The sequence below is a fragment of the Lethenteron reissneri genome, chromosome 38, assembly GCF_015708825.2.
Source record: "Lethenteron reissneri isolate LAM-NWPU_2019-01 chromosome 38, ASM1570882v1, whole genome shotgun sequence".
Lineage (NCBI taxonomy): Eukaryota > Metazoa > Chordata > Hyperoartia > Petromyzontiformes > Petromyzontidae > Lethenteron > Lethenteron reissneri.
This window is the reverse complement of record NC_083816.1, coordinates 5,855,683-5,883,586: the sequence shown is the minus strand read 5'-3', so window position 1 is coordinate 5,883,586 and position 27,904 is coordinate 5,855,683. Positions and strand designations below refer to the sequence as shown.

The 27,904-nt window shown below is 42.3% G+C and overlaps 1 protein-coding gene and 1 non-coding gene across 2 annotated transcripts; both read right to left on the bottom strand.

Moving 5' to 3' along the window:
* Positions 1-33: 33 nt before the first annotated feature.
* LOC133351573 (lamina-associated polypeptide 2, isoforms beta/gamma-like) lies at positions 34-20,945 on the bottom strand. Its single transcript, XM_061566880.1, has 7 exons — positions 20,520-20,945; positions 18,421-18,585; positions 7,835-7,988; positions 5,575-5,700; positions 4,945-5,039; positions 4,092-4,207; positions 34-3,652 (listed from the first exon to the last, which is right to left on the bottom strand). Exons 1-7 carry the CDS (start codon positions 20,595-20,597, stop codon positions 3,361-3,363), a joined length of 1,026 nt encoding a protein of 341 aa, XP_061422864.1. The 5' UTR covers positions 20,598-20,945; the 3' UTR covers positions 34-3,360.
* A 1,958-nt stretch (positions 20,946-22,903) lies between these two features.
* On the bottom strand, positions 22,904-22,975 carry TRNAW-CCA (transfer RNA tryptophan (anticodon CCA)). Its single transcript has one exon. It is a non-coding gene; the product is annotated as a tRNA-Trp (tRNA).
* Positions 22,976-27,904: the final 4,929 nt, after the last annotated feature.

Genomic DNA, 27,904 nt, shown 5'->3' with positions numbered 1-27,904 from the left:
TGTACGGAGTGTATAGTGACGACAAAATAAATGGAGATTTCACACAAAGCACTATATTTTGGAGTTGCTTCATATACAGGCTACACAAAATACAAACACAAGTCTTGTATACAGAATAAAAGTAAAAACTACAATCAGAAGGGTTGAAAATACCATTTCACGTATTAAAACAGCTCTGCTGCTCAAGTGCATTTTTCACTTCATGTGTTCTCTAAATTGCTCTGCTAACATAAAATGAAGTAAACAAACAACCCCGGATTTTCTAATAAATTGTACGTATTTTCCAGCTCAAAGTTCAATGGAGCAAAAACAAAAATGCACTTTAGCAGATGTGGCAGTCAGCTCAAAGTAGGTACAATAACGAGTTCAATCAATGCCCATAGTTGCCCACAACTTCTAACAATCTTTTTTAAATTTCCTTGTACAATCTCGAAAAAAATTTAAAATTTCCACCAAATTCACATGTAATACATCCCGACATCAATAACGCTTTATAATTGTTAATACGTGAAAAAAATACAATGAATTGCGGCATTAACGAGACGTTATATGGCATGGAACACAACAGAAGACGAAGCCATCTTTTTGGATATTTTTTTCTCATAGTAAAAATAACTCTATTACAAAAAATTAAGTAATGAAACACGGCGTCTAAAACACGTTGCTGTTGTCATTATTTGAAAAATGAAGATGATAAGAGGTAATTCACATGATTTTCTTACACATTTTTACATACAATTTTTTTTTAAATGTGACCAGCTTCATATGTACGTATAACTTATTTCTCACCGGAGGTGATTCCATCATTAACGGGCACAAGTGAATCCTTCTGTTAGGTGACATATGTATTCAGGTTCACACTTTGCTTTGTAAGGAGATTCCACTCTATATGCTAAAAAAAACATTCTTAATCCAAATTGATTGGATGGGGCTGTGTGATCCTGAGCAGGCCCTCTTAACTGAATCTATAGGAATCCTTACGATCCTTGGAATCTAAGAGTACCTGACATTGCAGGCATTCTCTCCAAATCCTAACAAATCCTTAGTATCCTAGGAATTCCACACAAGGTAACACGCCTTAAGCTGCAAAGTATGAACATAATTTGACACCACACGACCTTCTGGGAAAGTTGTATTGCTTCTTCATTGACTTAAAACACATTTCTCTTATCTAACATACGTGTGCGCAACCGAACGCGACAACTGGTTGTAAAGAAATTGGAAGACGCAAATTTTCACGGCTGTACAACTTCCACAAATGCACGAAGCAGGATCGGATATGGATATGCGCCAACCACCACACAAATAGCCTTGAAAGGTGTATAATGAATTATTCCCACTTTGAGCATATTATTATTGTATAGGTTACTTTAAATCCAATGTGCAATTGTTACTTCGCCACAAATACGCTTTTGAGTAACACGGAGAAGGGCTACTCTAGAAGCAAATGACATGTTCTCATCAGGCAATTGTGCTTATTAAATGCTGAATTGAGTTTGCAGTTTCGCAACGCAAATTGTTAAATACAAGTACTGTTTGGTATGTTAAGTGCAATTCAACAGTACACGTTTAAATAATTCGTGATAAGAGACTGCCACTGCACGCAACAGCGGTGCACACCGCAATGGCAGGTTGCTGTGTTGAGCTGGAACACTTTCCACTTGTGTGACCGTTTCAATCAAAATTTCAACTTATCGAATGTGACGGACACAAAATGGTTAACCGCTCAAAAGCATGTAAGTGCCAAGTGTACTGTAAAAGTGTATTAAGTTAAAGCTAATCCATACATCTACAAAAGGTGAAAAAGCTGCTTTTAAATGTGCTTTAAGCCCTTCATCTTGCTGGAATAGTCCCTTCCGATTTTAAATCAAGCTGTGCTTTGGTGAATCACCATCAACCCCGACTAGGGGGGGCAGCAATAACTTGTGAGCGCGCAGTTCTTGAAATATATTTGTGGAAAAATGTTTCTTAGAGCACAGTTTATCAGTAAAAAACCCGGGATGTGTTAATTGGCCTTAAGAGCTGCATTTAGGCACTTTCAATGCCCATAAACACAAGCGTGCGCCTCTGCAAACTCGCATTAGCCATCGTTTTGCATGACGTGAGAATGCACCAAATCATCTTCCAAACGGCAGAGTGTGGTTTGAGGTTAAACAGGCAAAGAGTAGAAAAGCCAAGTGGTTGGTTTCAGCATGTTACACGCCGTTTACAAAGAGGCCACTTTGAATTTCTTTACAAACAGTTAAGATTAATCATTCTACGAAGCATAATACAAGTTATAAAGTAAATGTGATCTACTAGAGTTAAAATTCCTCGTATCGTACATAAACAACGCTAATACCCAAACTACAGGAAGGCGATATATTCCATATGAATAGCTGCCAACTGTCCTTAAAATCTGTCCCATCTGCAAGCGTCAATCCTTTCCAATTAAATACGGAACCAATTGTTTTAAAAACCATGTATTTCATCATTTAAAATTCAACATTGTCGTAAAAAAAATCTTCAAATGTTCAATATAGTATCTTTAAATACAATACAAAATGTACTCTAGTTGTATTTTTGTTAGTTTTTTTGTTATTTTAACAAATGTACTCTATGATATTTGCAGACAAAAAATACATGACCACCCTTTTAAAAAAGCCAAAACATTTCCAATCGATCGCCAAATAACTTACAAACCCAAATTTCTGCTGCGTGTGACTGGGATACATTAAAATACACCACCTCTGGGCAGGCAGTACGACTTTGGACACTTGCAAAAACATGTCCGCATTCTGCAGATCACAGTTAACAGTTTTAAGGCAGTTAAATACGGGAACATTATTTTTTCACAATTTTTTCTTTCCTACATTCGTAGGCTTCACCAATTCCATATAAAATATACGTTCTCAACTGCGAACGTATAAGCTTTCAAAACATTTAGAGATACAATGCTTTATGTTAAAAAGATAAAAACGTAGTCGAACTTAACACAAACGACGGTTGGGTAACATCATATTTTGTGATTCCTGCTAACACTTCATTCATTTTACATAAAACAGACCATGTTCAAACAAAAAGAAAATCACAAGATGTCAATTCTGCAGTATCCAATCCACTGGCTATCAATTTGGTGATGATTTAAACCAACTACCAAACTATATTGGAACTACAGCAAAACAAGATAGGCATCGTCCGAGTGAATGGAAGGCAGAGTATGATTCCGTGTGCTTTGAATTTCCGTTGGCAAAAAACCGTGCAGAGTGGTACGTCATTAAAATAAAAAAAAACCCAACATTTTTTTTGTAAAAATTCACAAAAAGTATATATATACTGGACGTATGTAATACCGAAAATAAACCAGGTTAGACGTCCCGACTATTCCTGGGGCGGAGTAGGCTTGGGCTCGTTGCTTTCCATGTTGGCATAGACCAGCGCGAGGAACACTACCAGCGCCAGCACGAGCAGCACGCGTAGCCACACGGGGAAGCGGCGGTGGGCGACGGCACGCGCCGCCGTGCCGCTGTCAGTGGCGTGCACCGGCTTGGCATTAGCTCGGGCGTAGGCGGGAGCGGCCGAAGTCACCGTCACCGTCTCGTGGCGCACCAGCAGGTCCTCTCCGCGGAGCGAGGGCTCTGCCGAGGAGCGCAGGGGCCGGCGCCGGGTGGCGCTGTGGGGGGCAGAGGAACGCGTCGTTACGTGGCGGAATAGGCGTAGACAACTGCTAGGTCGTAGTCGTCATTGTCGTCTTGGGTTGTAAAGCGGGGTTTTTGTGTGGTAGATAGGAACCGATTAGAATCGCTTCTTAGGTTTCTCAGTACACGTATCAACTATTGTGGATATGTTTAAATAGTATATGTCAATTCCATGGAAATAGAGAGTTCTCTGAAGCCTCATTACTGTAAATAGGTGATGATGGGCATCTCCCGATACTTGCTCAGAGCAGGAAACCAAATTGACCTTTTATTAACTTGCAGCAGCAGAAACTCTTGAAAGCCTCTTACAAATAAGTGTGACATTATGAACACATTTATAATGAGTGAAAAGACTTGCCAACTAATCATTAATTCAATAGATTATTAAAACGTTTTAAAAAGAGTAAAACTCACTTGATTCCTTTGGGAGAAGACATGACCTCTATAGACGGCTCTTTGAAGTTTTTCAAAGATCGCTTGCTCATGGTACTTGTGGTGGTCATGGTGGTCGTGGTGGTCTCCTCGGTCACCTGAAACATGTGCGCCAAGCAGGACGTGTCACAGGTCGCAAGCTTGAGTACAATCGCATAGTATACGCGTGGCAGCGTGCCCAACGGCGAGCCGAAAGGGAAATAGGCTGAGGCAGTGGTGAGAGGGGAACGGGGAGCAAGAGAAAGGGCAAAGAGTAGGAAGCAGGCAGCTGCGAGTAGGAGGCAAGGATCAGAGGGAAGGAAGCTGGAATTAGAGAGAAGAGAGCAAGGGAACCAGGGGAAAGCAGGAAGCAGGCAGGAAGCAGGCAGGAAGCAGGCAGGCAGTCGGTGGAATTGGCCAAGCAGCAGATATCGTGGAGCAGGGAGGCAAGCAAGGGTGTAAGAGAGCAGGAATCGGGGACCACAGTGCATTGAAGCAAGGGGCTGAGGACTACAGAAAAAAGAGCCGGTACCACAGTTGGATATGTATGGTGCGAAAGAAGTTCAACATATATACATTAGTATGCCTCTTCAACACCAGTTAAATTGTATGCTACTTTAGGCACCGGAGAAAACCGGAGGATATATCCATGGAAAAGAGGGGGAGAACATACACACTCCATACAGAAAGGTAACCGAGTCGGGAATCGAACCTAGGTCCCTTCTTGCTGCGAGACACCATTTGTTGTGTCACCACTGTTTATTCCGCCACCCAACAACGAGGCGGGCAGTTGGTGAAGAGCAGAGAAACAGTGAACAGGGTGGAGGGCATTGCGCACGGAGCAGGGAATGATCACCTTGACTTTGGCCGACCGCGTCGAGCGAGATGCCACCGGGGCCTGAATGCTGTTGCCTTTTGGTTCCTCGACCTCCTTTTCTTTGGCTTCTGCAGCTTCACGTTCAAGCAACAAACGACACAACAACCACGGAAATGAATTACTTTAAATTTAACATGACTTGCTCACTTGCAATTGCATGCTTTTTAAATGCGGTGGTCACTAAACAAGTATAATAATCATGATTTTACAGACCTTTGTAATTCCACTGCTGGATGAAGGCCTCACCATGCCCTACAGTAATGGTGGTTGTTTGACTGTACTGAAACCGCACTGGTCAGTGCAGGTTGGTAAAAGGAGTTGAGACCCAGCATGAGCTCTGATATCACCCAAGTGAGCCGTGGCCAGGAATAGAACTCAGATTTCCACATTCATAAACAGCACGCTAACCACTACCCTGCCATTCCACCCCATTTAGTAACAGCCAATTATTAATACACGTAAGTCTGAGTTGTAAGAGTATTTTTTTCATGAGGATCTACATCGTGAGAGGTGACATTGAAGTGCTTGTAGAAAACCCCATGGCAAAGATGGGCACACGAACACTCGCTATACTCGTCTTCTGGCCACCTAAAAACCGAAAAGCCGTACCTTCCTTCCCATTGTTTTCATCGTCGTCATCACTGTAGGCTTCCTCGACGGCCTTCGTGTTGGTGGCCGGGGTGCCCTCCTTCATGGCCTTCATGAGCTTGCTCTCATACACCTTCCGCGTGGTGGCTGCTCATAAGATCGCCACCCACCGAGGCACACAAAGATAACAAAAACAGTCACGACGACGTAGGTTTTCCCAGTTGTGCTGTATAGCGCTCTCGTGTTTTCAGCTTCTACGGTCTGCTGTTTGACATTGTCCTGAAGAAGCTCCTAGCATGTGGAGCGAACGTCGGACATAGTGCCACACACGTGAGCAAAACCAAAATAAATCTAGACAGTCACATGGGAATGCTAGACCAAGCACGTAGTACAGCCAATACCTTCCCAACGAGGTGGCACGTAAAAAACCACGACATAATTTTTGTGATTAATTTAGGAAAGCGACCGAAATAATTTTACGGAAGTTTTTGTGCACGTCGCACCAAATTAACGAGGCAGTGAATGTAATTTACTCTAGCACGTGTCTGGACGTGCGGTACAGGCAGGCCCTTATCTCGGACATGCACTGGCGGTCAGACAAAGCTGCTGCTAAACGGGAAGTTTCACCATGACATAATTTGTTTCACTGGTCGAGGCTGCGGCCAAGCTTAAAATTCCACACCCTAGTGCAGAGGGAGCAGGAAATGTACACGACGTTTGAAGTGTTCAGCGTGGCTTGGGAATGCGGCCAATATCATTTAGGGGGAAAAAGACATCCAAAACCACTTGAAAATTAAGCCACTTGGCTACATTTCATTGCCAAGAAGAAAGTGCACCAAGGTCGACAACAATATTTTCCACTATAGGCTTGAATCGAAATGAAAACGGATACAAGGAAGTATTTTATATATACATACATACATGAAAAGATCACAAAAAAGAATGTCACTTGATTTCTTGATAAAATTAAACACTTGTTTAGTCTACGTCATGGTAAACAGCCTTTGCTCAAGGGGTTTTTACCTGAAATACCAACCGGTGTACTTTATCACGAAACACTCATTTCAATTTTATCATCAAACAACCAAAACCCTGAGCCTCAGCACACTCAAAAGTGCCAATATGCCATGCTAAGCAAACAACAACAAAGCTCCTAGAGAAAGGCGTAAAGCATTTTCACGGGATTCCAGAGACATCGTCTGCAACTAAAGATAATTCATCTTTGCCAGAATTACGAGTTGGCAAGCATGAGTTGGTTCATAGGAGGCATACGTTAACTGCTCACAATTGGCAAACAATCCGTGTACATTTTTTAAGAAAGACTGCTGGAAATGTTTCCTGTCTTATCCAAATCTTGAGCATAACAAGGAAAACCAATGAAGGTTGTGTAATGGTGTTTGCATTTCCATTAGTGGGCTGGGCCCTTTCCCTTAGGTTGTGTTAATTAGCAGGGAACACAACTCTATTATTGCTTGCCTTTCATTGGGGAGGACGTCAAGCCAACAATGGCACATGTTAAAGGAAGCTCGGGCCCAAATAACAAATGGCTCTTATCTTAGATATGCCCCCGCCCCTGCACCACCCTAGGGCAGTCTGTCCCAGACCATTTGACACAAGAAGCAAGCTTTGTCGACGAGAATAAAGATGTTAAGCTTATGGTGAAGTATAATATTACGGCACTGGAGAGATTATTCCAAAGTGGTTTAATGCATCAATGTAGATGTATCACGATAGCACTACGTCAATATGTAGTAAGTAGCTAACGTCTATTTATAAATTAATGAAGTTTCAAAAAGAGGTTGACAGCCCAGGCAACAAATGCAATTAAAATGTAAAATCTTTTCAGTTGCATCTTACTTTAAACTCAAAATCAGCCATGATCAATCCACTGTTACATGAAGCCCTCTCAAAGCAGCGATCCGTCTTGCACCTGCATATGAGCTGATTTCATTGCTCCATCTCCAAGTTGTGTGCGCTTTCTCATTTGGGTGCCACTCAGTCATGCTACATGACCACTGTCCATCGTCCCTTACACCGACATGTCCAGGCTGAGCCCACTTATTTTTTTAACAATCAAAACTATGTCTCTCACTTGTGTAGGTTTGCTAATCCACGTATTTCCACTCCCAATGGCTTATCGCCAACGAATATGGAAAGCTGAAAAGTATATAGAGACCATATAAATGCAAACTCTGTTGCGTTCTGCAACTGAAGTGCTGCCAAGAATCCAGCGTGACTGCGGGGGGGGGGGGGGCATCGGGAGATAGAACCCTGCGCTCACCAATGATGGGTCCAGAGTTTAAGCCGTACTGCGAGAGCAGTTTCAACAGCTCCATGTCGGACATCTTGGTGATATCCTTCTCCTCGATGATCTCCGTGATCGTCACCGTCTCCTTGACTGGCGTCACCTGCACCACCGTCTTCCGGGTGGACTTCTGTGCCGTCGCAAGGTAGAATAGGGAGGTGGGGGGTTGTACAAGAAGCCAAAAAACATAAATTGTCACTACCTTCATATTTTCAGAGATGTATTTTTCCTTTTAAAGACACGACAAAAAATGTAAATATCTCACCTTGTTGGTATGTACCTAGGCAGTGTGTCTAGGGTAGACACCAAGTTTTTAGTCCATTCATAAAAATAACGAATTTAAAATCATGACCAGGAACTCCATCAGAGTGCTCTATAGTGATGTCAATGACATCGGCTTAAAATGTACCGAGGTCAGGTCGCAGTGTATGTGCTTCCACCAAAAGTGTTTATCTGAAAAGAATGTCCAGAAAACTAAAGTACCACAAGCGCAATGGAAACGTGCATAATTTGTGCAATTTCACTGCTGTGCCAACCCCCGGTACACGTCAGTCCCTTGGCATGTTTTGGAAAAGTTGCATTTATATCTAACGTTCTATCAATGCTATCAATTATGTTTAGTACATTTTTCTTTTTCAGAGTATTTATTTAAAAAGTTAAGTCCGATCAAGTTCACAAAATTGGTGATATTTGAACCTTGTTTAAAAAGACTCAAATTATCAGCTTACAGTGGATTAACTATACGTTACTTGAAACCCCAAGTTTAGAAAGACATATGCTATGGTTTGTCAAATGCCACCCCCTAGTGAAAACCGTACGGTTGTCAGTTTTTATTTTTACAAACAAGTGTGTATGCCATACCTGCGACTTGTGATGACCCTACTTGGCTAAAGTTTACGAGGCGACAAAAAGGGATCATAGCTCTAAAAGCCATTTGTAACCCTTTTGTCAATCTACTGAAGGCCTCTTCATGCTGGTCAGTGCTGGTGCGCGAAGATGGGTGCCAACGACTCGGTACCGATGTTATTCACCATTCATATCAACCACGTCCTGAAATTTACACTGCCGGGTTTGTAGCACAATGCGCCAACCTCTACGCCCGCCACTCCACCCTACGACAGTGGGGAAAGCGGGGAGCATTGCCCGCCACTCCAGTTGAAATTGGAAGACGGTCAATGTTATGTTGCTTGAGGAGGATTTGTGGACTTTGTGGTTAACCCGACCCACCTACTGTCCCCCCCAGCCACCGCTACATACTATTGCGTGCCCCCACCACTACCTCATACATGTCAGTCTCAAGAATCAGTAACTCACCATTTTTCTAAATGCAAGGGATTCTCACGTTTTTGGTTGTTTATTGTGGTGCACCAGTAACTGCCGCCGATGGATCAAGTCTTAGTGAGGGCCAGCTCCAAAAGTTGTGTTTAGTTGCAACCTTTTTATATGAAAAAAACAGTGGGGAACTACTAACAACTATTCAAGGTCATTATTAAATATTTACTTTGGGGGTGTTCACTAAGTGGTGTACATGAGCATATTGCTGTTAAGCAAACACATTAAGCAACCACCACGTTTTTCTCCAAAGGTAGACTCGCCTTTTCCTGCTTCACACTGACATGTTTCTGTGCCGCGGTTTCTTGGGTTTCAGAATCGGGGTGGGGACTAAGCAGGGAAGGGTAAGGCCTTAAGAGGATGGGGTGGAGCCAAAAGAGGAAGGGCCTAAACAGGAAGGAGTAGGTCCTAAACAAGAGTGGCGAGTCTAAACAGGAAAAAGTGGTAGGTCTAAACAGGAAAGAGGCAGGGCTTGAAGAAAAAGCCCCAAAAAGCGACCTCCAATTAAGGCGGACCCAAAAAACATAAATCTGTAACTCTCAAAAAATGACAGACTTCGATTTTTTCACCCAATTCCACATATAGAGAGGTGTGCTTCAACCATGCACTTCCCTGTTGATTTAATTAAGTGAAAGAATACAATCAAATAAACAAGTGCAGCAGGCAGCAAACATGTCATAAAAATACTTATTTATTCAGAGAAGTCCTAGGACTCGTTTTCAGTCGAGTCCTATAGTGTTTTAATTTTAAGAGGTTAAGGCAATTAATGAATGTTTATATATGTTGGCGGAAACAGGAGTAGCTAGAGAAAACCCATGCATGTGTGGGGGGGGGGGCAAAATAAATCCCCGTACAGATGGCTATAAATGTAGATTTGTCAAATTGCTGTACTGCCTTCTGCTGGTGAGGCAGGGTATGGCACCTTGATGCCCACGGGAAGGGAGTTTCACAACATTCGTGTGATCCACCAATCCATATTTTACCGCAGTTCTCATCGCGGTTCTGGCCACAGGCCAAGTAGATGCTTGTATTTGGTGTTCTTGAACAAGGTCATGAAGAGGCAGAGATTACAATGCACATATTTAAGTAGGTAGGAAATTCCAGATGCTGGAGCACCAGAGGAGGATCCAGCCCGCATTATATATAAATTCCATAAAAGATAGGCTGGTCATTTGATAGTGACCCTTCCTCAAAGTCTATTATGCATCATGTGCTTGGTGGTCTGCAAAACCAAAGGTGAGCTCATCTTCTTGGTTCTTTCGGTAAAGTCACGTAGAAGGGAAATAATAAAATAAAAATAATAAAACGTAATAAAATACAATTCTCACTAAATCGAAATTCAAAGGCGAGCTGTTTTTTTTTAAACATTCTTCACGAGATTACATAACAAACATCCAGTACAAATAATAGACACAAATCTTACACATCTATTTTTGCATTCTTTTAAAGAGAGTTTAATTTCCTAAAGCAGGAGTTGCCATGAGCCCATTCTGCTAGTCTTTGCTGTCATGTGGTGGCAATTTTAGAAAGATTAACAGCACTGTTCTAAAGCCAGCTTCATTTTCTCTTTTTATATGTTTTATACACGATTAAGTATAATCACTAAATTACGTAGATATATAGTATATATGGGATTTCACATCTCCAGTAAGCAAATGACAACAATGCAACACTATTTGCATCGTTATATTGCAACCGCTTGCAATGCAAAGAATGAGTTTCATATTTTGTTATTTGTGCATTGTAAAGTAAAAAAAGCCACGCTTGGATTCTTAATAAAAGGAGACTTCAGAAAGGAAGATGCACTTTATCGCATATGGATCAACAACACATCAGTCCAAAACGGTTTATATAACTTGGCACAGATGTGACGTGTGGGCAAGCCTTTGTCACCACCTTCTCAAAAATTTCTTGGGAGCCCCACAGACAAAAGACAGCCAATCAGAGGTCTCGCGCAGGTCACGGGTCTGCTGACCCACCAATCGGCTCGGTGGACCGAGCTGATTCACAGTCTGAGTGGGCTGCTCCCTGCTGCCTTGCCTCATGCCCATAAAAGGCAGTGTGGACGGTTGGCAATGGCTCATCGATGGGTCAGCGGTTACGTGGCGTGCGGGTAACGGGAGCGGCTCGGCTCAGACGCACATGCCTCGTGTGGCCACACCAGAGGTCGCAAACGGGTTTTGATTCCTTACCCGTACCCGGCCACACCAGGGTCGCAAACGGGTACCCGTACCCGGCCGGGTATCGGGTAGGGTACGAGTACCCGATTGCGACCTCTGGGATGAAGCCATGTTGCAGGCGTGGGTGGGTTGATTCTAGGAACTTGAATTGTGAGAAGAGTCAAGACGTTGGGAAATGAGTGACAAACGGTTACTCACCAGTGACTCACGGCCTACCCGTACCCGGCCGCACCAGGGTCGCGTACGGGTACCCGTACCCGGCCGGGTACGGGTAGCCGGGTATCGGGTAGGGTGTGGGTATAGGGTACCCGATTGCGACCTCTGGGCCATACGACCCACGGTATGTTGGTGACACTGCTGTATCTGCAGTGGCCTGCACCACCAAGACGTGATTCTCCTCTTGAAGCTAGCACGACTCCAATTCGAACCCATTTAACCTACCCCAGTTAAAAGAGAAAAATAAACTGTTTGAGGTGCCTCTCTATGCAAAAAATGCTTGGTATTAGGCATGTGGTACAAAGTGTACCTAGAATGTTAACAGAGGGCGGTGCAGCAAATCCGTACTGTACTCTATGGTTTTACTTCCATGCTACCCGCACTGACCAGAATGGTGATGTATGTTCAAATAATCCCCAACGACGTATACAGCTCTTATCCAGCAGTAGATTGACAAAAAGACAACACATAAGAATAGGTTTCACTGTTTTACAGCAATAAAACAAATGTTAAGATGTTCAAACACCAAATATAAACCTTTTGCAAGGAATCATGTTTGCATTAACCACACGTACTTGTGGTGAACATGCAAACAATGGCTCCTCGATGAGCCACTGTTCATCTTTTGGCGTTCACTCGTCTGGACACTGGTGAGACTAGGCCACGAAGAAGGATGTCTCTTGTGTAGGCCAATCAGTTTAAAAGACAATGCATATATGATCAGACCATGTTTGTTTGCATGTTCACCACAAGTATTTGTGGATAATGCAGATATGATTCCTTGCAAAAGGTTTATATTTGGTGGTTGAACATCTTAACACCTGTTTAATTGTCGGAAAGGGATAAAACCTATTCTTGTTTTTTCATACTTTGATACTGGCAAAAATAGGTCCCATGTTGGGCAGTATATACAGAGTCACGTGACGATACATCCCACTACTCCCTCAGTGAACTGGAACATTTTTCACGATTCAGGATTAGGATTCAATTTACCATAAGTGTAAAAATAAAATTACCATCTCATTTGTATTGCTTATAGTTTTTGTTGTGTTTCGCTCCATGACCCTAAATGTAAATCAACATCATAATAGTTGTGCTGACAATTAGAAGCCTTATCATGCCTCAAAATTGATTTTAATTCAAAATACATTTTGAAAAACCCATGATATATACATTGCATTGCACTATTTTCAAGTTATGCGCATTTTTTAATGGAAATTATCTTCTTACTGCCGATGATTGCAAGGTAAATTTTACGAGACAAACAGTACAAGTGACACGGACTGTAAAAACCGGACCTATGTTAGACAACACAACGGAGGCAGTACCGACAGGACAAATGGGACAAAATGATGCTGTACAAACGAGTAAAAAAAAAAATCTACTCGTGAATATAATCTTGATCCAAAATCCTGACTTCATCGAAGCGTGGGAGGAAAGCGGGCACGCGGGAATATTTTTTGCGTTAGGAGTAAATAGAAAGCGTTCATTACTACGCGAGCTGTCGTTAAAATGTTTTTCGAAAAACATCAGACATTCCAACCAATGTTATCCATCTTGAAGTAAAAAAAAGACCAAAAACATTCCACCGGCTGGGCTGGCCAGCTTTAGTAAGATGCATTTCGGACATTTTTGCTAAGCTTTTTTTTTTAAACAAGGAAGGTCTGCACCTGCATCTACAATCATTTACTTGTGTCTAAGAAGATGTGAACATTATAAAGTAATGCAAAGCATTTCAAATTTATATCCAAGTCGACAGTAGTAATATACACAAATCTCTTCAGTGCAAAAATTGGCTTAATACAAAGCATTTTTTCAGCTTTAAAAGCCTTTGAAGTGAGACCCCGAGATGAAAAAAAAAAATTCTTGATAAAACAAAAGTATTCTGGAAGTGTGCGGTGTGCTGCCAGGAATGACTGTTAATTGTGATCTCGGATGTCTAACCACAATAATTAGTCTCAACAGCTCCACGACACAGAAAAGAGACCACTGCGGTTTTATAGAAAGCGCTGCTTTGGATGATGCATAACACAATTGCTGACAAGACAACTGCTGCTACAAATTGACGTGTTCTTGGCCATGGCTAAAATCAGTGGCATGTGATATCTCAACTGTTCCTTCGCTCTCCTCAACTAACCAACTCACACTAACAGGTACAGTGCTAAAGAAGTGCAACATAGACATATATACGTATGTTCCCCATGACTGACTAGGCATAAATAGTGGCCTTCATCCAGCAGTGGATTGACAAAGGGAAGGACATTATTATCGGTTGCACATTAACCTTGCATGAATAATGTGCAATATTCGTATGTTATCCATAATCAATTTGGTTTAAAAAAAAATCAACAAGCTTTTGAGTTCATAAAAATTATCAAATCGATAAATTAACATGTACTGCCATTTACCAATTACACCCTTAATATAGACCATATAAAGATGCATTCTAATGTTTTTACAAGCCAAAATTATACGTACATCCGGTGGGAAGCAAAAAAATGTGCACACTGTCAACACATTACACAGGAAGGAACACCTCTGGTAGGTTTCAAGTTGACAAGCTCTGCTCACACCCTCGACACATGAAAGTCAGCGCACACGGCGACATGTCACTGGCACGCGAGGTCAATTTGTATGACGTGTACCATTTCGTAGCCTCAAAGCATGCACTTAAGATCGTGTCAGTGTCGCGCAATCATAAATCACAATCCAATTGCCCGACCTAAGGCTGATTGTGTGGGTGATACACACGTGCGTGAAAATCGTTTTTGATTTTGAACATTTTCACATTTCAAAATAATAAAAAGTTATAATTGTGAGAAAATACAAAAAAAATATAAGTTCACCTGCAGGTACACCGGCAAGAAATTATGCATTCATTCGATAAAAATCACTATTTTCCCGCAAAAAAAATAATCAATCACAAGGCTATTAGAGCAAACTAAATAATGAAAACAAAACAGTAAACAATTAAAACAGGATGGAAAAAACAAGACCAAAATATATGATTCTGGAACTGAATCATGGCCAAGAATTGTGACAACTGACTTAACCGGCAGGGTGGTCAATTCATAAAATTGCCCAGTAGGTACGAATGTAGTCGGCAGGCGCTTTGCTCGGAGCACTCAACTCAGTCAAGAGTCAACTCGGCCCACGAACTCTCGAAGGTCATTAAAATAAATACCACCGTCGGAAGTCAACATCGTTCATCCAATCTATTGGAAGGTTTCCCAGAAAAGAAACGTGGAATATTTCCACCCCGTCTCAGGGCAGTGAAGAGTCACCACAATGTTTGAGCTGGGATACGCACTGATGTTTTGAATATTAACGTGTACATGTAAATAGCACTGCACATAAAAATAAATGCGATACATTTGTAAGATTGCATGACCCGAAAAGAATCCGTAAGTAAGCAGCGTTGAGCCTGGACAGTGCTCATATGGATCACCATCATGCACATTGGGTTGTTATAGGCTGCGGGGCTACGTGACTGGCAACAGAGGATAGTGTATCAAGATACATTGCTCAACTGTACCTATATGATCCCTGCCTTCACCAACTCCCACTGACCAGCATGGTGAGGTATGCTCAAGTAACCGAAGTGACTTGGTCGGCATGGCGAGACCGTCACCCAGCAATGGACTGACATATACAGGATATTGTACATTCATTTATATGTGTAAATGCAATGTACTTGCATACTAATACAATGCAGAACACTATCAGTAAGGTACACAAAGCATTAGGCATTGTGCATGTAGCATTAAATCTACACAAAACTAATGCATTATCTATTGGAAACTCCATCTCCTTGTTCCTAAGAATAGTAAAATAGGACGAGAAATAAAGTAACATGAGCAATCATGTAATGAGTGTATGCATTTTAAAGAGCTAGTTCTCCAAGCTACTCCAAGCATCTTTTGAAAAAGACTTTCGATCTCAATGGGCTGTTACCCGATTCAAATGTAATAGTAAATTGTGGCTATTAATACAGACCGCACCATTCGTGCATGCATGCACAGTATGAATAAAAAAATTACTGCAATTGATTAATACAACCACGCAGGTATGCATATATGCCACGTTAATACCTTCATAATATATAGAAATGTGCAAGTTTACATTGTACTGAACATTGAAGGTGAATGTAATATGACAATGCAAGGTGGTCAAGATTAACAAAGGAGTGGAACCATGAGGAATGGCTTGGGGAGATCTTCATCCAGCTGTGGTTTGACAATGGCTGATAATAGCATTCCTCTGAGCACTTGTTTCAAGACTTAAAATTTAGTTTTGATGGCTGGGATCAGTACAAATGCCATGGTATTACATTATGCTGGAGCTTTCTATCTCAGATATTACCATGCATTGGTATTACTCTGTTATTTTCAGGAACTATTTTTTGGCCATATATTAGATTGCAGGGGGAGTGGTGGCACAGTGGTTACAGCACTGGCTATGAAACATGCGACCTGTGTTGGATTCAAGGCAAAACATCTGTGGTAATGATATCTGAATTATTTCTCTGGGCCACCTTTCAAAAAAACACACCATGACGAGTGTGGTGAAGTATGGTCAAACAATGATACATATGATATCCATGGTTGATGATGTTATTGTACAAAGTTGATTGTCCGAATGCATGATCTGTCCTTACAATGAGAATGGGGTGTTTTCTGGACAGTAATCGGGATATGAACGAGATTATTTCCAAGCAGGAAACCGCTGTGACTTTCTTTGGCAACAATATAATTCAATGAATGAAATGAGGAAGTAAAAGCACATGTCTCCATACGCAACACTGCTTAAAAGCCATATGGGAGTCTAACTTTTACTGAAATTAAAGATGTGATTAAGTTACTGTAATACAATTATGCATATCCTATTATAATTACTGGAAATTTGGAGAATGTTGCGTTATTATAGTATTAGTTTACCACCTATGGTATGCAGAAATACACATGAATAAAAGTGACACTTGTATTACAGCAAATAAGACTTTACAATTCTCCGAGTCTTGAAAGTACTTTCATGACAGACCTACATTACAACAATCATAGCACTGCGTATTGGATATTACATGGATGCTGCCGTGACATAAGATGCAAAGAATTTCACAAGGGAGCTAACAAACTTTTATGTTCGGAAGGGAACATGGGAAAAAAGTTGTAAATGTAATCGGTAAGTGAAGGTTAGAATAGACATGGCAGAGAGTATGGGAGGGCAGTTTACAGAGACGGGCATTGGAGAGGAAGAACTAAACCCAGACGAGTGATGACTCTAAGAACAAACCTGGGAAATCAGGTGTTGATTTTACAGGAGCTGTGAGATCTAGCACGAGAATAAACTGTGATGGAAGCAGCATTATCCGCGATTACCTTATCACACACACCTGTAATCCTGCAAGTTTGTGGATCGCGCAGATTTGTGAAACTCTCAAACCCGAAGGGCAGTACATCAAGTAGGCTTGTGAACATGTCTGTATGGTCCTTGGGGTATTGTGCTTCAAATTCGTGGGTTTGTGGCTTTCCTGCCACTTGCAAAACAATAGCCTAAAAACAAAGTGGCTAATTGAATGAATTTTCATGATGTGGTCACAAATCAATTCAAGAATACATTTTTTAGCCATTGTAGTGTATGTAGTCTGCAAAACTGCAAGGTTCAAATGAACTAATTTAACAGTTATTTGGAAAATACATTGCTAAACACACAATGCAATGTATGCCTCATGAGTGTAATATTCCATGTTAATATACATTGTTGTATGCCAACTCAGCTAGGTTTCCCTGGGTAATTAAGTGACATTATTATTTCTGTGCTGTTTAACACATAACACAATTTGGAACTTTATTGCATCTAAACACAACCGCATCTCAATACCCTGTGCAAAAACAGTGAGCATATTTATTTGATAGCGAGAAAGAGGCAGTTAGTCAAACGGCTAAATAAAAATTAAGGTCTTGAGCTTTGACTTCCAACAGGTGCAGGGGAGTCAAATGCATTGATGTCTGTGGGAAGAATTTTCTAGACCATGATAAAAACAATAATAGGTGTTAACCTTTCTCGCAATAAAACAGGTGTTAAAATTTTCAAACACCAAATATAACCCTTTTGCAAGGAATCATGTCTGCATTAACCACACGTACTTGTGGTGAACATGCAACAAAAACCATGCTTCTTATTATATACACATTATCTTTGAACCTGATTGGCCTGGACCAGAGACAGCCTTCTTAATAGCCTTGTCTCCAGACTATGGTGGAGGCAGAGGAGAATGAGCAGCGAGAAACTGCAATGCCACCAACATGATGATAATACTGGACATCTGTTGAAAAAAAGCTTGAGAGCTCATCGGATTCCTCCAGAATAAATACAGTAATCCCTCGCCACTTCGCGGTTCAAGTTTCGCGGCCTCATTGCATCGCGGATTTTTCGAGCTGATTTAAAGGCCTCATTATACCTGTGCAGTAACACCATCATCATCATCACATTCATCGAACTGCACAGGTCTGTCATCGTCGTCATTGTCATCGTCGTCATTACTGGAGTCAAGTCTCAAGATACTACTGTCATTGGTGAGTGTAGAACACCATAATACGTATCGTATGAGAGAGTGAATGTATAATATTAAGGTTTTATAATTAAATAGATTTAAGTAAATATATATATATATAAAGTATAAATATACATATTTTAAACATTCTGGTACCCACACACACATATACGGAAATTCCTAGGGGGCCAATCCTACTTCGCGGATTTTCACCTATCGCGAGGGGTTCCGGTCCCCATTAACCGCGATAAACGAGGGATCACTGTATTCTGACAAATCACCCTGTTTGGAGAGGCGCGTGTGGGTTGCTGCTGCTCCTCCTCATCGCTGGAGAAGTCGGCACGCAGGCCGGCCCGGGCTCGCACACCGCTCCGCTTGGGTGTCACGTGCTTCAGGTAGAGCTTCACGTACACCTCCTTCTTCTGCTCGCCTGTGGGCAGCGCCACCTGCGATGATGGCACGGTGACAGGGTTGGGGTGGGTTGGGGTGGGTAGGAGTGATGAAGGGTTTATTAGACAGAAGAGGGCACAGCTGGAGTAGACTTGCAGGGAGAGAGAGAGAGGGACGGTACAGTGGGAAAAAAACTGAACAATAAACTTGAAAAGCAATGTTAATATACTCGGCGTTGTGTCATTATAATGGAGGGTGGAGATGTTTACAGCTGGAAACCCCAAGCACAGCTATATTTGTTGATGATCGTTAAGATATTTGAGTGGACAGTGACGGATTTATATTTAAGCTGTGCACCCTTGAAGTAAATAACTCATAGCATGTATTGATCTTAACACAATCGGAATCGCAGTTTGGTGTTCATTGAAAAGCACAACATTTATGGAGGCCCATAATTTACATTTTTCAAGGGTATATCTTATTAAGTACATTTACACCGAGGATCTGGTTGACCCAAAGAGGTACGTCTTTTAAGGATCTGTCCAACACGAACTTAAAATTCCAATGTTACCATTGGGCGTCGGCATTCAGAGCGAGGCTTTCAACTTTAACAAATTCACAAGTTGGGTCTTAATGATGAATCCCTAACTACTTTCAAACAAATGTACAAAGCAAAGAATCCAGCATGTAAAAACTCACAAGCGGCGTCCGTGTCAGACATTATAAGCACCATAATTAGGATCCTAGAAGTTGTCCTTTAAGGTCCAACTTCAACGCACTACCAGAGGCACAACAAATAATAAAAATACCAAGCAGCCTTTAAGGGTCCACCCCAAGACTATCGTATCGCACAATCAGGCTCAGTCGCCAAGTATGTTGAATGAATTCATCTTGGGAATTTGAAGTCCCAGACGTGGCAACTTTTAATACGGTCTGCTTGCACACTGCCAACCCGCAAACGCGGACAATAGGTGAGCGAGTGGCTTCATCTTGGCGACTCAAAAGACCCACACGTGGCGTCGTTTAATGACCTATCACACTCAACTGGTATCAAATCCTTACGTAGAGTTCAAGCACGCAAAGCGGCATCCCCCCCTTTGAGGGTATGTCTCACACTGGGCAATTCAAGCGAGGGGGTCCTCAAGAGAGATCTCGTATAGATCTCGCATTACCCAACCCAGCGTTGACGTGAAAACGTCTGCGTCGTCCTTAAAGGACCCCCCCCCCAACCCAAACCCTACCGTGGTGTCACATCTATCTGCGTCAACAGCAAAAGACGTATCCATCCCTAAACTCGTCTGTCTCACATGACCAAGAGTCTGGATTGCAGACAAACTCCATCCTTTAAGGACCTACACAACTCAACCGCGGTGCGAAACTGCGTGGAATGTAAGCGGCGTCCTTAAAGAGCCCGAGTCACATTATCTTCCCAAACCATGGTTGTTAAACGTTACCGCGAATATTAAAGTCCACCCATTAAGAACCAATTTCAATCTTACTCTTTCTTAGGGTTTTTCGGTAAAGTCCTACGTGACTTTACCGAAAAAACCTAAGAGTACGAATTCTTGCAGTCACGAAAGGTTCAAATCTAGAACCAATTTCGCTCGACTCAAGTGTGGTACCAATCCATGCTCGTACATAGAATAAGCATCGTAATCATTTAAGGACCGAAATCTCCCATTCCCCAACCCAACCGTGGTTGTTTAAGTCGAGATGCACAACATAGCAAGTTACATGTGTCAAGGAGGACCCTGGTGACAACACCACCAGGGCCCAAGCGAGGCGGCTGAGGATGGCGAGCAGAGAGAGGGGGCATCAGCCTGGCGGGGAAAGGAAGGGGATGTGATGGGTGAATGGAGATGAGATGACAAGAGTAGGGGAGAGGCAAAAAAAATTGTGATTTAATGTATTTATTTCCTTTCAACCTACGTGACTTTACCGAAAAAAAAACAAAGAGTAGGGAGGGGAGAGGCAGACTAAAAACTCGAACCTTGTGCGCGAGTAGCTCCGACTTGAGTCTCTCCTTGGTGAGCGAGGCTGGATCTTCAACCACGACGGAACCCGACATCTTAGCGCGTCTTTCTTTCTTTCTTTATCTATCCCCCCTACCGCCTTCTTTTAAGCGCCAGAAAAACCCACCACGAAGCGATTCAACGCAAACAGCGACGGCGACGACGACGACGCGACCACGAGGAGGCGCTTCCACGGGACGTCGCTTCGACTTGCGGCAAAAAAACACCGCCTTTTTTTTATTGCGATCGAAGCGGGAAATAAATAATGATACGAGGAGGAGTTGTGTGGGGGGGGGGTTTAGCGGTGAGAAAGTGTTAAATGTAATAAATAACTGCGAGGCGATGACAATGAGGGACCCCTTGACTCGCACGCCCCGGACCGCGTATTCAAAATGTCCGCAGGCCTCGCTTCTCATTGGTCGCCCGCGCGCGTTCGAAGGCGCGCGCGCGCTCTCATTGGTCGAGCCGTCGACCGTCCGTTGGTGACGCTATTGAATGCGGGTTTCCGTGGCGTCAAATTATAATATGATTTAAATATGGTTATGCAATTATTATTCTTGATATTGTAATGCCGTATTAGGTTATGATTGTTGTATTTGATTTACTGTGTTTTGTAACTAATAATAATTTATTATTACAATATATAACAATATTTTTATTACGTAATTGCAATATAATTTTTATTATTAAATTATAACTATAATATTTTAATTGTAAAATAATTAAATCATAATATAATTTCAATAATATATTTTATAATATAATCCAGTATTATAACTTAAAATTATTACATTTAATACACTATTCTTTATAACTAATGATATATTATAATTTTATGATTTAAATATGGTTATGCAATTATTATACTTGATATTGTAATCCCGTATTAGGTTATGATTATTGTATTTGATTTACTATGTTTTGTAACTAATAATAATGTTATTCTTATAATATATAACAATATTTTAATTACGTAATTGCAATATAATTTTTTTATTAAATTATAACTATAATATTTAAATTGTAAAATAATTAAATTAGAATATTTCAATAATATATTTAATAATATAATCCAGTATTATAACTTATAATTATTACATTTAATACACTATTCTTTATAACTAATGATATATTATAATTTTATGATTTAAATATGGTTATGCAATTATTATACTTGATATTGTAATCCTGTATTAGGTTATGATTGTTGCATTTGATTTACTGTGTTTTGTAACTAATAATAATGTTATTATTACAATATATAACAATATTTTAATTACGCAATTGCAATATAATTTTTATTATTAAATTATAACTATAATATTTTAATTGTAAAATAATTAAATCATAATATAATTTCAATAATATATTTTATAATATAATCCAGTATTATAACTTATAATTATTACATTTAATACACTATTCTTTATAACTAATGATATATTATAATTTCAATTTTAAGTGCGTGCATTTCCTCAAGGAGGTTAAATACAATAATGGTGCCTTCAAATTAAAATGTTTATTAAAACTGGAGCAGTATAAATAATCCGATGAGCTATAAAGATATTTTTCATAGATGTCCAGTAGTGGCATCTATGAAAAAGAGCTCAATGTATAGGAAAGATAAACAAATCACTTAAAATATATACAAAAATAAATTTAATCTATAAATGTTACCTCATCAGGTAAAGCCCACTGAACTATTAAGTTATTTTTCAAAAGCGACCTGGTCACAAATGATAGCTAAACGTAGTGGCTTATGCGATGATGGGCGGTAAGGAGAGGGGTGAAACTGCTAAATGTTTTCCAAGGAATATAATAGTTTGCTTTGTATGTAAATAAAAATGTTAAGGTAATTCTGCCAGTAGGGGGAAATGAAATATTTGCTCTGTAGCATTTGCCCCCCCTACTGGCCCTCAGAGGTGCTGAGGTATTTAAGCAAAGCGCCCAATAATAACAAAGTTAACTACGAATCTTTATCAACGGCGATGTTTGCCAAAGTCGACGTCCTTTAAGGGCTGTTGTTTTACTCGGGGGATGAAAGTTCAATCTCTGCAGTGTCAACGTGAAGTTGTCTCATTGGCCACAATTGCCCACATCTCAGTCACCTATCTTAACTCGAGTTAACATCTTTCAAGAGGTAATCTTCACTACCGCCACTAGACCGCGCTGTTCTCGTTATTTAAACCACAGAGGCAAAAGTACAGTACGCAGTTTTAAGAAGAATCTCCGGCCAAAAACGTCCCCTATTGTCGACTATATACATTGTTATTTTATTTCAGTGTTTGCCGACGAATGCACCGGGCGGTTTCTTTTATTAACCGCGGTTTTTTTTACCAAAAACTTGCATCCACAAACACTGTGACCCCGACGTGATTTGAACACGCAACCTTCTGATCTGGAGTCAGACGCGCTACCGTTGCGCCACGAGGCCCGTGGTCATTTGTCACCAACTTTGCGCACTTGTCTTTAACGTGCTTCGCAAAGCTTTAATCGCAACAATCGCACACGATCAACAGCATCGATGCACTGCTGGATGATGGCCTCTCGTCCCCACGCCCATCCCTCATCAACATCACTGCAGTCATTGCCGTGGTAAATGCGACAAATAATACTGGTAGGAACCTCCTGGTTACACCAGCCCATAGGGGATTATTGTCCGTCCGTCCATTGTGCATCCAAAAATGGGAGGGGTGGGGCTGGGTGGGGAGGGGAGGGTGGGGAGGGGCTGGGTGGGGAGGGTGGGGGTGGGGCTGGGTGGGGGGTGGGGCTGGGAGGGGAGGGTGGGGAGGGGCTGGGTGGGAAGGGGAGGGTGGGGGGAGGGGAGGGTGGGGAGGGGCAGGGTGGGGAGGGGCTGGGTGGGGAGGGGAGGGTGGGCAGGGGGCTGGGTGGGGAGGGTGGGGAGGGGCAAGGTGGGGAGGAGCTGGGTGGGGAGGGGCTGGGTGGGGAGGGGCAGGGTGGGGAGGGGCTGGGTGGGGAGGGGAGGGTGGGGAGGGGCTGGGTGGGGAGTGGGGCTGGATGGGGAGGGGCTGATCACCCCGTGGTGCCCTTATAAAACTCAACGTTTAACCTACTCACGCCGGCTTGTGCCCGCCCTCACAGTCGGCCATATTTGCGGAATACACCACGCCGCCGTTGACCCTGCAGGCCATTGACCGAGCAACCCAATGTTCCTACCAGCTCCCTCCGCAGGAATGTGTTGTTTCACCGAGAGTCGCCCGTTTTCAAATAATTAGCAGCCAAATCTAAATTTAGCAGCCACTGCTTATCCACTGCTAGATGACGGTCTATCCTCCCCACGCCGCCCCTCGTCAACATCACTGTGGTCGGTAACGGTGTTATATCCATGCTTCCATAATTACAATAACAAGTGATATCACTGACCCAAACACAACAATGCATTGGCATCATAATTAGCAGCACCCATCATCTACTCACTGCTGGACGAAGCCCTACTACCTATGCACACGACCATCACCGCTGTACTGTAGTAATTAGTGTGTTAAACGCTAAAATAATTACACATTCCTGCGGAGGGAGCTGGTAGGAACGTTGGGTTGCTCGGTCAATGGCCAGGGTCAACGGCGGCGTGGTGTATTCCGCTAATATGCCCGACTGTGAGGGCGGGCACAAGCCGGCGTGAGTAGGTTAAACGTTGAGTTTTATAAGGGCACCACGGGGTGACCAGCCCCTCCCCTCCCCACCCAGCCCCACCCCCCACCCAGCCCCACCCTCCCCATCCAGCCCCTCCCCACCCTCCCCTCCCCTCCCCACCCAGCCCCACCCCTCCCACCCAGCCCCTCCCCACCCTCCCCTCCCCACCCAGCCCCACCCCTCCCACCCAGCCCCTCCCCACCCAGCCCCTCCCCACCCTCCCCTCTCCACCCAGCCCCTCCCCACCCAACCCCTCCCACCCCCACCCAGCCCCTCCCCACCCTCTCCTCCCTACCCAGCCCCACCCAGCCCCTCCCCACCCTCCCCACACAGCCCCTCCCCACCCTCCCCACCCTACCCCACCCCACCCTCCCCTCCCCACCCAGCCCCTCCCTGCCCACCCAGCCCCTCACTGCACGACGGATACAATAATCCCCTGCGGGCTGGTGTAACCAGGAGGTTCCTACCAGTATTACGCCGATAGCCTGATCCAAACAACCATCAGCAGCATCCAGTGTCTATCCACTGCTGGGTGAATGCCTCCCTCGCGGCCCAGTGCTGCTACCATCTCGCTCCTCCTGCCACGTGAACTGATTCCGTCGCTCCATCTCCTCCGCAGTCATCCTCTCAGACGACACAATGTGTAGACATTCTTGTAAGTCTTAGTATCATTTGTAAACTGCTGTAATGAAAAAAAATATGCACGTCTCCTTAGCACGGCATTCAAACCACTGCGCATTGTTTCAATTTTTTGTAAATTAATATCTAAACCCAAAAATCGTTGATTATGAAATTAATATTCGTTAACACAATGGGTTACAACATTTCCTTGGTTTAAGGGTATTTATTACACGTCGGAATGTCTTCGTTGGGAAGTGGGATGTGGTGTTAATGTTTTAACGGGGTAAAGGAAATTACGTAGGGGTAAACACCGATTCTGTAACGTCAACGTTCACTGTTTTAATATGTTTTATTATAACGAACTGCTTCGGAATTGCCCATTGGAGAGGAGCCACATGTTTATATTGTGAAGTGAAGATAACGTGGAAAATAAAAATGTATCTGGTAGCCGTCGGCGTACGTGAAATTGAAGTCTCGACTTAAATCTTTCGTGACTGCAGGGATTTATATTGTTGGTTCTTTCGGTAAAGTCACGTAGATAGAAAATAAAAATAAAACAAAAATAATAAAATAAAAATAATACATTTAAAATACTTAAAGCAAAAAGAATTTCAATTATTTTATGAAATTATTTTTAATTTTATTTATATTTTCTATCTACGTGACTTTACCGAAAGAACCAAGACCATCTAAGGGCCATTGGTAACAAAAAAGGCAATGGTGCAGCCGTGCAAGTGCATGCTCACTGCCCCTGCTGGCGGTTGGGCCCTCCACTCGATAGAGCTCAAGAGACCCACCTTCTAGAGAGGGCATTTGCTCATTGCTGTTTTGTTTCTCTTCCACGCAGTCGTGGAAGGGCGATGGGCGTATACCCACATTCTACCCCACTGTTTAAACTGGCACACCGGGAGATTGTGTTTGCGTAAGGGGCCGTCCATAAATGACGTCACGCACCTGGGGAGGGGGGTCAGACATTTGTGACGATGTGTGACGAGGGGGGGGGGGGTTTGAGAAATGTGATGCCACATCAAAATGCACAACTTTAAATAAATATAGACAACACATTCTACTTAATTAAATAGACTTTTTAATTAATATTTCCTACAGCATCAGAGTGCAGCCCCACATTAAATATGCACTACAATGACAATAGTTTAAAGCGATTTGAAGCATGTTTTATTTTGGGGGGGGGGGGGGCAGAGCTTTGTGACGTCATATTTGAGGGGGGTCTGACTTTTTGTGACGCCGTGTGACGATGGGGGGTGGGGGGGTAAAAAATCGTCCAAAATCGCTTGACGTCATTTATGGACGGCCTCTAAGTCCCATCTGTTGCTAACCATTTCAACACTGGCAGCACCCCAAATTCCATGCGCTATCAAGTGTCAAAATCGAACAAGATTTACTGAAAATTATCCGTTCTTTACTGCTTGTGCGTAATGTAATATCGGCCGTGGTCTATCCACTGCTTGATGATTAAGGTCTCCCGCACGCTTTCCCTAACCGTCAAGGTGTCCACGGTGCCACCACACTCCGTAAAAATCTAGTGATAGGTTTTTACCCTTTCAACTGGTATAAAAAACTAACACCTTTATACAAGGCATCCATCAAATCTAATTCTAGATTTGAATTTTTTGTGATTGCAAGGATTCATACTCTTTGGTCTTTTCGGTAAAGTCACGTAGGTAAAAAAGTAAAATAGATTTAATGTATTAAAAAATTTTACCTATGTGACTTTACCGAAAAAACCAAAGAGTATCCATCAAATCTCCTGCACACACGCGCTCATTCTATCCCATGGCTCCATCTTGCTCGGGCTTGCTCCCTCGACTGCTGGATCGACTGGACACCTGTGGAAAAAAAACAGCTTCGTGGCCCATCGGATTCCTCGGGCCGAAATACATATTCTGATTCTGGATGGAAGCATTGGCCAAGCTAGCACAGTATATCAATTGTATACAGGATTGTATAAAAAAAAATTGTTTCCTCTTCGACCACTTGTGGCCACTGTTTAGTCCAAAATCCTTAGTTTAAGATTTCACACATTTACTCCAACGAGAAGATTCGGTTTAAATGGCAATCGTTCAAACGTTCTCATTAATTGCAGACTCTTTCTAATAGAGAGAGAGAAACATGGGGCGTAATTGGTAATTGGTACTGTACTATTAGTATAATTATTATTAGGATAACTATTAAATCTTGACTTAAAGCTTTTGTGACTGCAGGAATTCCACCTGAAGACGATCGCTTGTTGTGATCTAAACGTCCTGGTTTTTTAAAATTAATTTTGAACCTATCTACGTGACTTTGCCGAAAGACCCAAAGAATATAAATAGAAACTGTTTACCTCCAAATTAACGTTTAATTGCTTGAGTACGGTAATTGTTTTTTACATGTTTTATGACTTTTCACAACTCGCAAACAGAAGAGAGCACGTTATCTTACAATATATTAAGGTGTCCATGAAGGTTTAATCACTTAATTATAAATAAGACAGATGTGTTTCAACGGCATGGTTGAAACGTTGGCAACATTTCCAGTAAACAACAAAACTGAACACATTTGTTCTTAACACTGCATTAAGAGTAACAAGGTATAATGGGCGACGTTTCGAGAAATGGCCCTTCTTCATAGCACAGGGCTGTTACCTGAAACGTCGCCTATTACAATATTATTTTTCTTTTAAAGTGAGCATGGTTATTGACGAATGTTGTTCTTGTTGTATGCTGTATTTAGGTGTTTTGACCACTGGAGGGCAGGTTATTTCTACATTTAGTATGGTCCTGCCATGTGGCTCAGAATAATGGCCATTAAAATGAACTGAAGCTGGAAAGTGCACTTGGAATGTATGTTACGTTGAACTTCTTTCTCACCGTACGTAGACAACCGTGCTAATCGGAGGTGCGGGGAAATGACAACAAACGAAACACAAAATGAAGTTATAAGAAATGAGTTTTCAATCAAAATTTGAAAGTTCCATAGCTCCAGTTGCTTCCTAATATCGGAAGGAAGAGCGTTCCAGACGGCCGCAGAAGCGCATCTGAAAGCACGTGATGCGGTGACCACTGTCTTTCTTTGTTCGATGGTCAGC

What these genes read in the sequence shown, in the direction of transcription:
- LOC133351573 (XM_061566880.1), bottom strand. Translation starts at nt 20,597, where the DNA reads ATGTCGGGTTCCGTCGTGGTTGAAGATCCAGCCTCGCTCACCAAGGAG. An exon ending in AAACTCTGGACCCATCATTG is followed by an intron (nt 5,701 to 7,834) that starts GTGAGCGCAGGG and finishes TCTTATGAGCAG; the next exon opens with CCACCACGCGGAAGGTGTAT. An exon ending in TCTTCTCCCAAAGGAATCAA is followed by an intron (nt 3,653 to 4,091) that starts GTGAGTTTTACT and finishes TGCCCCCCACAG; the next exon opens with CGCCACCCGGCGCCGGCCCC.